The 13810-nt window shown below is 38.9% G+C and overlaps 1 protein-coding gene across 1 annotated transcript in view; it reads left to right on the forward strand.

Moving 5' to 3' along the window:
* The window catches only part of ERICH2 (glutamate rich 2), a 28689-nt gene extending 18106 nt beyond the window's left edge, over positions 1-10583 (forward strand). Inside the window, exons 5-9 of the mRNA XM_039913151.1 lie at positions 63-157; positions 1089-1285; positions 4187-4244; positions 8322-8393; positions 10430-10583. Of these exons, the coding sequence (XP_039769085.1) occupies positions 63-157; positions 1089-1285; positions 4187-4244; positions 8322-8393; positions 10430-10566 (559 nt within the window). The 3' untranslated portion in view covers positions 10567-10583. The remainder of the gene's footprint in view (positions 1-62; positions 158-1088; positions 1286-4186; positions 4245-8321; positions 8394-10429) is intronic.
* The last annotated feature ends 3227 nt before the right edge of the window (positions 10584-13810 follow it).

Below are 13810 nucleotides of genomic sequence, written 5' to 3' on the forward strand. Positions count from 1 at the left end.
AACAGCATTATAAAGAAGTTTGACTGTAATGTTTGTTTTTCACTACCTGGTGTAACATCTAGGAAAGAACTTTCTTCAAAGAGTGCTGAAAATCCAGGTTTACCTATGAATCCAGAGTCTACATTGTGGTCCTCAACATTCTTTCAAGAAAATACAGGTAACAGAGTTTTTTATAGTGAATTTTAGATATCCCTAGACAAACTTTGACTATTTACATGACTTACGGACTGTTTGAGGTGATGGCTAATGTTCTTTTGACTGTGAATTCATTTTACAATCTGGTAATGCTGTTTACTTTTTAAGACCTGCAGATTGATCTCTCTGCGGTCTGGTATGTAATTTGCCTAATATAGACTTTACTTCAGGGCTGAGCAATAGATCTGGAACAGAACTAATGGTGTTTAGATTTTCTAGTTTCTGTTAATACTTATTGGGTCCAATACTCCCATCCAGGACATTAAACAATTCAAAATTATTGATTCCACTCCTCTTTTATAATATTCTAACCACTAAAGTCTGGTTACTACTTTAATTTAAAATCCTTTTAGCTTGTTGCTTTCACATACAGTGACCTCTTCAGTCTTCTTCGAGATTTCTAATTTTCTAACTTTGTAGAATATGTGTCTCATATTTGCCTTGAATATATGGAAGGGTCAGAGAATATATTTTTGGGGAAAGAAAAAAAAGCAAATGAGCAGTTCAGTTTATTTTCTCCTGAAATTACAGCCTTTTTTATAGTGCCCTTTTACTAGCTTTTGAGATCTCAGTAACTGAGTCTTTTCTTGTCTTCTAGTTTCACCACAATTATTTTCACTCATAGAGTTGTGCTAACTTTTATAAAGAACACTGAATAAACTTACTTTAACTTTATCAAAGTACCGAAAAGAGGGCAGAACCAGTTCTAATTTGTGATTCCAGAAACTACAGAAATATGGAGTATTGGATAGTTTTATATCTTATTTTCCAATTTGATTTAAGAGCTTTTGGACAATGATAACTGCATTTTATTCTATTTAAGTTCTTCATTTTATTTTTGTCCACAGTATGTCGGGGCAGCACTACTAAGGGATATTAATTTTGTGTTCTAGGTAAGAATGACAAAGACGCAGCGGTCGACCAGATAGCCAGAAACGGTAAATGCCATCCACATTATCAAGAGAGCCAAAAGCCTGAGAACCAGCTGTCAGATACTCGAAGTGATGATAGCAGTGATGATAAGGAAGAAAATAGCGATGAACCTGGTAAAAAGGAAAAAGGAACAGCTCCCTTAGAGTTGATGGCAGAGGTAATTTCACTTTCTTATTAAAAAAAATCTTTAGATTGCATAACTAATACTGTACAGTCTTACAGATGGAAGAAAAATTGCCCACACACCCACCAACTTATTTGGCCACCTGTCTTTTCCCTACTTCATTCCCTAGAAGTGGAGCATAGAAGTTGGAAATGTTGCACCGCAGTGTGAAAGACCAGAGATGTAAGCAGAAGGGGCACTCAGTATGCTCTGGTGGCTGTGCCCCTCAACATAGGACAGGGGCTGAGGGGAGAGAGCAAGCAGAGCTGGAGCGTTTAGTACACAGAAGCACTCAGTACATTGTTTTGCACATAGTAAGTGCTCAATAAATGCAAATGAATTAATGAGATAAACTCCACTACTTCTTTTCCTCCCCACTAGATGGCCAGGAGTACAAAATGAGAGCTCTGGCTTATATGACAGGGAGAAAAAAACAAGGGCTCAGTATCCAAAGAGCTGAGGTCCAGCAATGTCAAGTAAAGTTGCACGCAAAAGTGTGACTCCATTCCCTTTGGTGGAAATGTAGTTCCTTTTAAAATCAGGCTTTTTGTTCATATGAATTTTCACATCAAGATGTTTGGAAGGGGGGAAAAGATTCTCACCGTACTATGATAGCATCTTCCCTTTCAACACCATTAGGCCTAATTTCTGTTAAAACCTTTCACATTACTGGTGACATCAGTTTCTGAATTTCTGCAACTTCAATAGTCATTTTTTTAGAATTTGAGGTACCACAACTTTGCTGTTTGCTTTTCCTGAATGTACCAATTCACAAGCTTTCCAAGAGCTTGACTTCTAAAGTGACTCGTCAGACACACACAAAAGCCATATGAATGCACAAAGCATGTTTTGGGGTTAATCACTGCTTTTTTTGTATCTTTTTGTTTTTGAGTTTGGGTGTTTTCTCTAGTTGTTCATTTCACTTCTTTGGGAGTACTTATTGGGAGTCTGGATATTCATTTAACTCCCCAATTGCACCTACTTTTGTAGTTTTTTTCATTTAAAATGGAGTTCAAAAAAGATAAGGTAGTTAATATACTAAACTGGAATCAGCAGACCTTTCACTCAGCTCTGCCGCTTGTCTGCTGTGTGACCTTGGGTAAGTCTTTGTGCCTCAGTTACCTCATCTATAAAATGGGGATTGAGACTGTGAGCCCCATTTGGGACAGGAACTGTGTGCGACCCAATTTGCTTGCATCTACTCCAGTGCTTAATACAGTGCCTGGCACAAAGTGAGCACTTAAGTACCACAGATTATTAGTATTATTATTATAAGTTCAACTACTAATTCACTGTGTGACCTTGGAAAAATTATCTATCCCCACTGTCCTTGGTTTCCTTATGAAGATAATTATTTTTGCCACTAATGATATTTATGATGTGCTCTGAAGCTTTGAATGAAAATTTAACCATGTATAAAATACTACTGTTTTTGTTCTTATTCTTATCATTACTAAGACTTGAAATTTTGTTTGTACCAGTTTTTTAGCCATTTTATTGACCTTATTTATAAAGTCATCTTTTACCCATAGACTAAATACCTATGTGGACAGTACCGTCATTGTTATGGTAATCTAAAAGACAGTTCTATTTTTAGGTAGTATTTAGTGAAATGAAGAATCTTAATACCTTAGCAGTATTCTTACATTACCAAAAGGGGCATTTTCAATAAAAGCAATCATTTTTCAGTTTTGAATGCAAGCAATAATTGTGAAAATCACTTGTTCATTTTTCAAAACTAAACCTAGCGGTCAACAACAATGTGAGATCAGTTTCTGTACTGGTGAGCACATAGTGAATACTATTCTGGTTGTGCAATCAGAAATTAAGTGAGTAGAGTGATAAACTTCATGTTACCTGTAAACTGCGGTTTCTATTATTCAGAAGCCAATGCTCCTTCATTCACAGCTCTTATTGTCTAAGATAAACTAATAAAAAAACACCAAAACTCTTCAGGATAAGTTTGAACTTGATTTTGCTCAGTTGAAAAAATGGAATTATTGATCCATAATGTGTCTAATCTTGATTTGTTTCTCTCTGGTGGGTCAACAGCACATCAAGAGCCAATAAATGAAGGGATTTTCTTTGAGAATTTCCACAGGGAAGCAGTATAGAAAAATTTAAAACCTTCCCACTATGCTATGGTTGTTTTTATATTATATCTGGTGCTAAGGATTGAAAAGCATTTTACATTTAGTGACACAGCGTGGCCTAGTGGAAGGAGCACAGGCCTGGGAGTCAGAGGACTCTGGCTTCTATTCCCAGCTCCACCACTTGTCTGCTATGGGACCTGGGAAGTGACTCACCCAGGTCCCATAGCAGATAAGTGGTGGAGCTGGGAATACCTCATCTGTAAAATGGGAATTAAGACTGTGAGCCAGTGGGACATGGACTGTGTCCAACCTGATTTGGTTGTATCTACCCCAGCGCTTAGTACAGTGGCTGGTACATACTAAGCACTTAACAAATACCATTAAAAAATTAACCATTCTAAACTTAATGTTGGCAAAGATAATTTTACTTGGCAGAGGCTGCCTCCATCCTTACCACTTGACTCAGAATTAATTATAAAGAATGCAGAAAACCTACCACCACTGTGATAACAAATGCCCAATGGACATTGATTTTTGGCTCTGGGCTCCTTCTTTACTGGGCCTGTTTTCCAGCTTTCCAAATTTTGTGCCAGCTGTGCCAATGCATTTTGAAATGTCATTTTCAGTGATAGCATTTTGCAAAAATACACTGCCCAAGTTGCAGAATTTTTCAGCAGCTTTAAGGTGGATAGGGTTGGTGGAAATATAGAATGGTTAATCGAAAGGAGCTCAATGAAATTCTTACATACTTCTAAGTTATTTCCAAAGTGTTTCAGGTTTACCTCATCCTACTCTTTTTCAGTTCCTGAGAGCAATAATGGATCAAGACTACAATTTGGCCAAAAAGTTGTGTCAAATGAGTAAGTGTGAAACATTTTTGGGACTTTCATTCATCTCAAAAAATTGAGTATAAGTGTACCCCTATTATTTTAATACTCTAATGAAGTTATTTAACAAAGTAGAAGTCGGTGGTTTTAAATGCAGCCTTTTTCTCTTTCCCCATATCCTCATCTCTTCTCACTCATCTCTCTTCTTCCCTCCTGCTTGACTTTCCTTCTTCTGTATACTCTTCCTTCCAAGTTTTTCCTATTTCTCCCTATCCTCCTTTCCCTAATTCTCTGCTGACTGTAAATACAGCCCTAATACAGTACAGTCCTAGTACCCTAATTTACTAACTCAATGAGTGATATTTTTTGAGGTTTACTGTGTCTAGAGAACAGTTCTAAGTACTTGAGAAAGTACACTACAGTAGAGTTAGTAGAGATGATCCCTTCCTTAAGGAGCTTACCTCCTGTAATGTTTTCTTTCTCCTCCTTCTCTTTTCTCCCCCATTCTTCTTTCTCTTTCCCTCTCTTATTTTCCACGTTTTCTCTTTTAAAGAGTTAGGATGGCTACTTATCTGGCTTTATACCAGAAAGTCCAGTTTTCAGCTGGCCTGTTCCCTGTCCAGTAGCAATGTAGAACAGGATACTACTCTATCTTTTTTTTGTTTTTTTTTCAGCAGCAAGCTTCCCTGTGCTGCAGCCCCTGCCATTGAGTGCTGTAATTCAGATGCTGTTTCAGTCTTCACACATAATCCTAAAGTCTAGGATTATGCAAAATTTGTATACTTCCAGAAAAAAGCACTTATAGTGTCATCACATCACACTGCATTCCTGGAGTAACACATTTAGTCATGTGCATCTCCTTGCCTGTTGTGTGGGAAGGCTGTCAGTGGCCATCCTAGTCAGGATTCTCAGAGAAAATTACTTCTTTTTGAGAATTCCGCTTTTCCCAATGAGGAAAGAAAAGCATAGAAAGGTTAATTAACTTGCAGATGGTCAGGCAAGCAAGGTAGGCGGCCAAAAAATGACTTGCTCCAGGAGCCTTACCTAGAAGTCACTTCTAGGTGTTCATAGTCTTTTAAGAATTTGTGTCTAAGATTGTTAGGTTATAAAAATAATATAGTTACTTCTCCAGTGCTTCCTAGATAATACTACTGACAGTGAGACTTGTATTAATGTGTAGGTGAGGCTGACAAAACCAATGTCTTGCATATAGTATGAAAGTAGTATCTTTTGCTGCCCTAGTGCATTTGCTATGCACAGAACCTAGAGCCTCTCTGTCCCTCTTGATGACACAATTTTCACATACCTCTGTTATAATAGCCACTACCTTTCTGATTGCAGTGTCAGACTGATCTGTCTTCTACTGTATTTTTTTAAACTTCCCACCGCTTCAATCAATCAACTAGTCAGAGAAGTCTGTGGAAAGAGCACAAGCCTGGAAGTCAAAGGACCTGGGTGGGATCTAATCCCAGCTCTGCCACTTGTCTGTTGTGTGACCTTGGGCAAGTGACTTAACTTCTCTGTGCCTATTACCTCACCTTTAAATGTCGATTAAGACTGTGAGCCCTATATGAGACAGGGACTGTGTCCAACCTGATTATTTTGTATCTTCCCCAGCACTTAGTACAGTGAGTGGCACATAATAATCGCTTAATAAATCCCTTTAAAAATCACATATTTATTGAGTGTTTGCTGTGTGCAGAGCACTGTACTAAGTGCTTGGAAGAGTACAATACAGTAAGAGTTGGTAGACATGATCTCTGTCCACAGGGGACAGTTTCAGACTGGGTCAGGTGCAGGATGGAGACAGACATTAACATAAATTACAGCTAGCAGAAATGGAAGAGTAAAAGGATCTGTGCATAAGTGCTGTGGGGGCTGAGAGTTGGGGAATATCAAGTACGTAAGGCGAATGGGCCCAAGTGCATAGGTGATTCAGAGGGAAAGGGAATAGAGGAGATGAGGGCTTAGTCAGGGAAGGCCCCTTGGAGGAGATGTGATTTTAGGAGTGCTTTGGAAGGAGGAGAGAGCTGTGGTCCATTAGCTATGAAGAGGGAGAGAGTTCCAGACCAGTAGGAATCCTTGGGCAAGGGGTTGGCGGCAAGATATATTAATTCATATTTATTGAGCCCTTACTATGTGCAGAGTACTGTACTAAGCACTTGGAATGTATAATTTGGCAACAGAATATATGAACTTTACCACATTGTTTAAGGTCTGTCTTTGTTTTTTGTTTGCTTAAATCATTTCTTCTGCCCACTTGGTTACACTTACCCCATTTCAGCTCACCAGAGAGCAGCAGTTCAGGTACCCTATTCTCTCATGCTTTCTCCTCCAATGCACCTGCAACAAAGGTATAACATGATGAGCATTGCTTCGATGCTGCTTGCCGTGGGCAGGGAATATGTTTGCTTCTTCTGTTGTATTATGCACTCCCAAGTGCTTAGTACAGTGCTCTGCATATAGCAAGTGCTCAATAAGTGCCACTGATTGGATGATTGCTGGTGGAGTGACCAAATTCCAGAATCTCACTCTGATCTTGAATATACATTTGATGATAAAAATGGTGGCATCGATAGAATCTGGAATCTGGTATGAAATCCGTGGTCCGACCAGGTCTTAAGACCAAAAAAAGTGGACATCACCATTGCTCTGTAGATTTTCATTTTGGTGTGATTCTTGATACCTTTTTAGTGCCAATCTGGCAATATCCCAAAGGCACACTAGCCTTCTTGATCCAGTTTTTATCTCTTGAACTGAACTGTTCTTGTTTGGGTCATTTCCTAACTGTCCAATTGTGAGTAGTTTATGTCTTCTACTGCCTTTAGAACTTCACATATGCCACCTCACAGGTTCCCCCAGGGTTTTTTCCTTATATCCCTGCTTTTTAATTTGTACAGTGTTCCCTTAGGTAATTTTATCTGTCAGCAAAGACTTAAATTTAAGCTGCCTTCCACACACGATTTTATATGGCCTTAATATTTCTTCGGCCTTTATCCTGCTGCCTTCCTCATGCAGAATGATGTCTCTCCTTCCCCATCAAGATATTTCCTTCGATTCGTTCAAGGCAGCATGGTATAATGGTTGGCAATGGGACTGAAAGTTTGGAGTCCCAGGTGCTGCACTCAGTTTTTTTCTTCAATTTACTGTGTTTTTGCACAAATCTTGCGGGTATTCAGTTTCTTCATCTATAAGACAGGAAAAATAGACCAAATAATTTCAGTATGTATATTCATCCCTACACAGAGTAGGAAGTAAACCTCAAGGGGATCACCAAACTGGAAAAATTTAGGTCCCAAAATATATGCTTTACTAGCAATATAAAGATCGCAGCACATGGCGATGATTAATGGGGGGAAAGGGAGACCAGTGATGGAGAAGCTGCAGTAGAGTATACAGACCTGTTCTGAGACACTGACAATCAGAGTTGTGAGAAAGGGGCTGCTTCCTGTTAGATTTGAGCAATAGGAATTATGTGTGAAATGATGGATAATGACAATTCAATGATGACTTTAAGGTTTCTTTTGTGAGAGGTGGTTGAAATGGTGATGTCATCACTGGGCTATGGAAGCAGCTGTCTTCACTGTGTTTGATTTGAAATGGTAATGAAACATCCAGTTAGAGATTGTCTTAAAGGCAATGCATCAGGAAAAAGAGAGGAGGAAAGCAAGGGCTTTAAATCTAGAATGCCCTGCCTCCTCACTCCTCCATCCCCAGCTTCCTGCACTGCTGAGCCTCTTGCAGCTGGCCTACATCCTGTTTAGGGTGAGGAGAAAGAAAAGAGTGTCCAGGAAATGCTATTTTGAGTTATTTGCTGCTCAATTATGAATGAGCCCTGATTGGAATTATAGAAATAACAGCTTTTGCTACCTAATTCGTAAGGATGTCATGAGCACAAATGAGGTAATATTGATAACATTCTTTGAAAAGGATTGTATAAATAAGGACTATTTCAGTTTTAATGTGAATGTGCATTTGAGTATAATTATCAACATTTACTGCTATGTGTGCATTTTCATACTATCTGATGGACAATTTTACTGAATCTCAAGATATTTGCTGAGACACTGTGTGGACATTAATAACACGCAACCTGTTGTCAAATTTCAGTCCTAATCTATGAACCAGAAAATCCTGAGGCCAAGCAGTTTTTCCCACTTATTGAAGAAAAATTGCTGATGGGTAAGTTTAAAAATTGACACGACTTTCTTGTTGCAGTGTTGGGTATGCACTTGTATCATTTATGATAGTTTAGTTAAGTACCCTGAAGATTGTGAAATACCTCTCTTTGGGGAAGATATTTTTAGGAAATGAATCTTTCTGGGCTCCAACCCGAAGGAAACAGCATGGCCTAGTGGATTGAGTACTGGCCTGGGAGTCAGAAGGACTTGAGTTCTAATCCTGTCTCTGCTACTTATTTGCTATGTGTCCTTGGGCAAATCACCTGATTTCACTGTGCCTCAGTTACCTCATCTATAAAATGAAGATTAAAATTGTGAGCCCCATGTGAGACATGGACTGTGTCCAAACTGATTATCTTGTATCTTTCCCAGGGTTTAGTACAATGCCTGACACTTAGGAAGCACTTAAAAAATATCATTTTTTAAAAGGTTGAATTATATGATCTCTCAGGATCTCTTCCCATATCATAATTCTATGAAAATGAGTTATGTTAAAAAAGCAAGAAAACTTCTTTGTGGGATTTGGGTTTAAGATGCGTAATCCAAAAACAACTGGAGTCAAGGAAATTAGACAATTCCTCATTATCCCCTGCTAATGACTTGTCATTTTATCAACTCTTTCCTTTAGTAGAGACCAGAGAGCATATGCAAAATGGATTACAATATTTGTATAGGCTAGTATATTTGAGCCAGATTGACTTGCAAAATGGATAATAGTGCCCTCAGGAACCTCCAAAAAGTTTAGCATTCATTCATCTATTTGCCTACTGTGTGCAGCAATCTGAACTTCAATGCAGTGAAGAAATACACAGGGAGAAAACATGACTTGGTCCCTGCCTTGAAATATTTATGATTTAATGAAGGAAGTGTGATTGACAGAAATAACCAAGACAAAAATCATAATTGATGGAGAAATTGGGTTTATAAAAGATACAGCACTAAAAATTTATAACGGTAAATACTAGGTCATGTTCAAAATTTACAGATTGATCATGATGCATATAAAGGTTGTTCCATTTAGTATTTTAAGCACTTCACCATCTCTGTGTATATGACTGTGTATTTAACTTCTCTCCGTGTCAATGGGTGCTGCTCTTGACAATGCCATTATCAGCGGGTGTGATTGTGATTGAATATTCCTGGGTGCCCACAGTTCTTCCTACATGGTGCATACTGAAACACTGTCTTTTGGCCTGCTGCTACTAGAGCACCTAATGCTGTTTTTGAATATCTCTTCTGTTCCCACAGAGTCTGTAACCTTTGCAGAAAAAGAACTACTCCTTGCCTCATTAAGGCACATGAAGTTGGTGTGCCTCCCAGCCTTGAACAACTATGTCACATTTTTTTCAGTTGGTGCTTCCAGTGTCTTGGAAACACAACCTCAGATCTGTGAATTCACTGTTACAGGAAACTCAGTTAACCAGAGACTAATTATTCCATTTGTAGAGTATTCAGTCCCTGGCTTCTTCTCCTTTTACTTCTCAGTCATTTATCTGTCTTGCTTTTCATTAGAGCTAGCCGTAGAGGGTGGAAGTTTTATTTATTGGTTGTTTTTGTTGCCTTTTGGCATTTCTTAAATATTGCATTAGTTTCTCCCAATGCATAAACTACTCCCGGGGAATGTTAGGTGCTTTGGAAAGCTACATTTAGGCCTTTGGGCCAACAGAGAACCATTTAGTAAATGGTGCTTCACAAAACAGGGCTCTCAAGTAATATTTAGCATACTGAAGTAATAATTTACTAAGTGGTACTACTTGTAGCCCGAAAAAGTTAATGCAGATTCCAGAAGGGTCTAATTTATTTCTAGGGCAGAGCCTACATAGAGAGACCCTCCATCTTGATTCCATATGCTCCATTCACGTGTTTGAATGAATAGCTGAACCTTTTTGAACCTTTGAACCGAATTAGCCCAAATTCAGTTTCTCCTTATTATTTCCCCTTATTCTTTGCCATTCAGAAGTTCAAAATTTGACTCTGAGAAAAGCATATTTAATAATTTCATTTCAAGGACTTTTAAAAATTTTATTTCTGTGACAGATAGTGCTCAAGGTCTTGGTGATGAAGATTATGAAGACAGCGATGAAGATAGTGATGATAGTAAGGAGGAAAGCAGCGACGAGAGTGATAATAATGAAAGTGAAGACAGTTGTGATTATTCTAAAGAAGAAATGTAATAAATTTCCCACTCCTATTTCTGGCCTGGTGATCTTTTTTTTACTCCTCTCGATACAACCACCTTAGAAATATTAGTTATCAAAATATGTTCAAGCTTTTTTGTCATCAAATATATATTTGTTTTTCAGATTTAATTTGTATTTGTCGAAGTTTCATAGACTATCTCTTGAGTTAAAATTAATTGAAACAAATGTTTGAACATTAACAAGCTTTGCAGTTCTTGTCAACTAAAAAGATTACTCTGCTCTTTTCTTTGGACTAATGTCTTTATTCATTTCTGCTACATTCTAATTTTGTCATGCTGAAGCTACATCAAACTTTTGAGGGAAGTTGTGTACTTTTTAAAGATATTTATGAATTTGAAGATCTGATTTAGTAGGCCTTTTTAATTTTTACTCAATATGAGTTACAATATACTGAAGTGCCTTCAAAAACATTTCTGTCAAGATATGCATGATGTACAATTTGAGAAATGACAAACATCGAAATCCAAAAATACTCATGCGCTGTTCTTAGTTTTTAGGTTGATTTCTGATGCTAATGTGCAAAAAAATATGGGCATATATGGGATGGTGGTCAATTGAAGCCAATTAATCAATTCAACCAAATTTTGACCATGGAAAAAAATCATCACTTCATTTTTATTTGTAAAGGTAACTCTGGAAATTCTGGAAGAACAAACATTGTGATTGCCCCTCAATTAATTTCTGTTGGTTTGGAGCCTTGATTTTTGAGCATTGACAAAGGTGAGGTTGCCATATTCCTCTGGAGGATGGAGGTGAGTTACCGCACACCTATTCCTCCTGTCACTCTGTTGATACACACATGACAGAAGGAAAGTCATAGATTTCCACTCCCCCACAGTGCATCCCTACCTCTATAACTGGGCATCTAGGAAACCAAATTTGAAAAAAAAAAAAACCCCACAAAACAGCAGGAACAAATACCCTGAATAGAACATGTTGCATAAGTGACAAAATGAACACAATCCGCTTGTGTTCTTCTCTGGGGATTAATTTTACTACTTTGTTGTTTTTACTGCTCGTTTCTTGCTTTTGCCATTTCCCTGGTCTTTTAAAAAAAGAGGAAAAGACTCTCCCACCTTTATTAAGCAAACCAAAATTAGTATCATACTCCAAGATGGCTTACAAAATGAATGAGTGTACTGTCTGCTGCCATTGAGGTCTCAGAGAGATTTTGTTTTGTGACCAGAGACTGCACACTTTTTCCCTACCAATGTCCCGCTGGCAGCAGGACATACGTTTCTGCAGTTAGTAGTGTCTGGGCAGTGCTCACAAATGTCAGGGAGTCAGAAAAGTGCATGTCCGTACTTTGATGGGCCCAGTGTGCACTCACACCCACGGATACAATCTTAGAGACAGCACTATTGCCTTGAAACTGAAGAGCAATTCTATGCTATCGCTATTCTAATCAGTACAACTCTTCAGCATTTGGGGCTCAGATGGGACAGCCTCTCCCCTCCAGTGGAGAGGGCTTCTCTGTTCACTATTGCCTCTTCCTTTCCAGATGAGGAGCTAAACCAGACTGGCACTTCCTTCTCATGTTGATGACTGGATAGCTAGCACTTAAAAGTGAGTTAACTTATGAGCTGCTCAGAACTTGAGAATGGTGTGCATGTTTATGGAGAGAGGAGGCATTCCTGCCCTTTATTTTAGAGGATAACTAAAACGTAGCCATGGCTTTCAGCTGAAAGTAAGTACATCCTTTCAAACAAATTGAAGCTCTCAGAGGGGAGCTCTTTGTGAGCAGCTGGGAAGGTGTCTTGTTTATTGTTATATTGTACTCTCCCAAGCGCTTAGTACAGTATTTTGTAGACAGTAAGTGCTCAATAAATAAATTGAATGATTGAATGAAAGGCCAGGTCAGAATCCTGAGGGAAGAGTGCTTGCAGTCATGGAAGCCAGAGGTGGGAGGGGGCTAACAGGAAGCTGAGGACCTCAAAGGGGAGTTTATCTGTAACTTGCCTTCCACCCAACTGTGTTCCTGCTAGTGGTATTGTTGGCATTAAGGTCCTCACCAGAGCCCTAATGTTTTTCCCTCCCTGGTATTGGCAGAGTGGAGTTGAGATGAGAGCCCTAGGTTTCCTTCTCTTTCCAATGCTGGCTTTAGACAGTCAAGGGCTTTTGTAGCTTAGGTCATTTGTGCATCTGCACGACCTTAAATGTACTTTGTGTAACCTGGAACCAGGCCATCTTTAGTTGAAAGCTGCAGGAAGGAAAGAAGGAAGTTATAGTTTTAAAGCTCTTCCTGAATCATTAACTGATTGAGCCCCTCCATGGTGGCACAAATTCCCCAAGGATTCTAGAAACTGTATTTCTTAGGAATTCTGGAAAGTGTAGATTCCAGAAAGAAGGCAGTTACTGAAGCAAAACTTTCTACTCCTTCTGTCCTTTTGTGCCACAGTTCCACATCACATAGACTTGCATATTTTCCAGGCCCTATCTACCAAGGAGAATGTACTGGTTCTAGGCATTTCTGTGTAGTAGTCCTGCAAAGACTGCCACTATCCACCATATTTTCTTTTAACATGAATTTCCTATGACTACTATTGGACTTGGCCTCAGATGGCTTCTCTGTTCACTATGGCCTCAGATGGCTTCTTGTTCACTATGGCCTCAGATGGCCATAATAAAACTTTTTGTCCTAAGGAAAATATAACAGTTTTGCGGCTATGTTTGAGATTGATGATGAAGGTAGTGATGCTAATTATTATTCATCCCTTTCTTCAGATTCTGTACACTCACGCAGGGCATGCTTCCTTGGTCATTGAACCCTCAAAGAGGTGCCCAACACCTGAACACAAATCCAGGGAGAAGCCCCAGAAAAGAGGCTTGAGCAGGAGGGGAGGAGGGACAAAGCCAGTGAACACACTCAGTGTTTTCCTAGGGGCTCTTGCTAGTCTACCCGTGCTTGTCCTGCATGCTGGAGGACTATGTATCAGGTGAATGTGACTTCAGGTGCGGCCTGCTAACTTTTCAACATTCAGTCACATTTGCTAGCCCCTTCCAGACCCAAACTACAGATTACTTAGCTAGGCTGAAATACTGCAGTCACTTACAACTGAACAACTCTAATAGATCTGGCCTCGAGGTTGCCATCCTAGTTATTTTATCAAAAGATTCCTGTCCCTTATCCTAACCTATAACCTATTATCTTATATTTTAAGATACTTCATTGATTTCCACTCCAAATAAACAGATTTGACTTTAATCAGATTTTAGT

The sequence above is a fragment of the Ornithorhynchus anatinus genome, chromosome 9 (assembly GCF_004115215.2).
Source record: "Ornithorhynchus anatinus isolate Pmale09 chromosome 9, mOrnAna1.pri.v4, whole genome shotgun sequence".
Taxonomy (NCBI): domain Eukaryota; kingdom Metazoa; phylum Chordata; class Mammalia; order Monotremata; family Ornithorhynchidae; genus Ornithorhynchus; species Ornithorhynchus anatinus.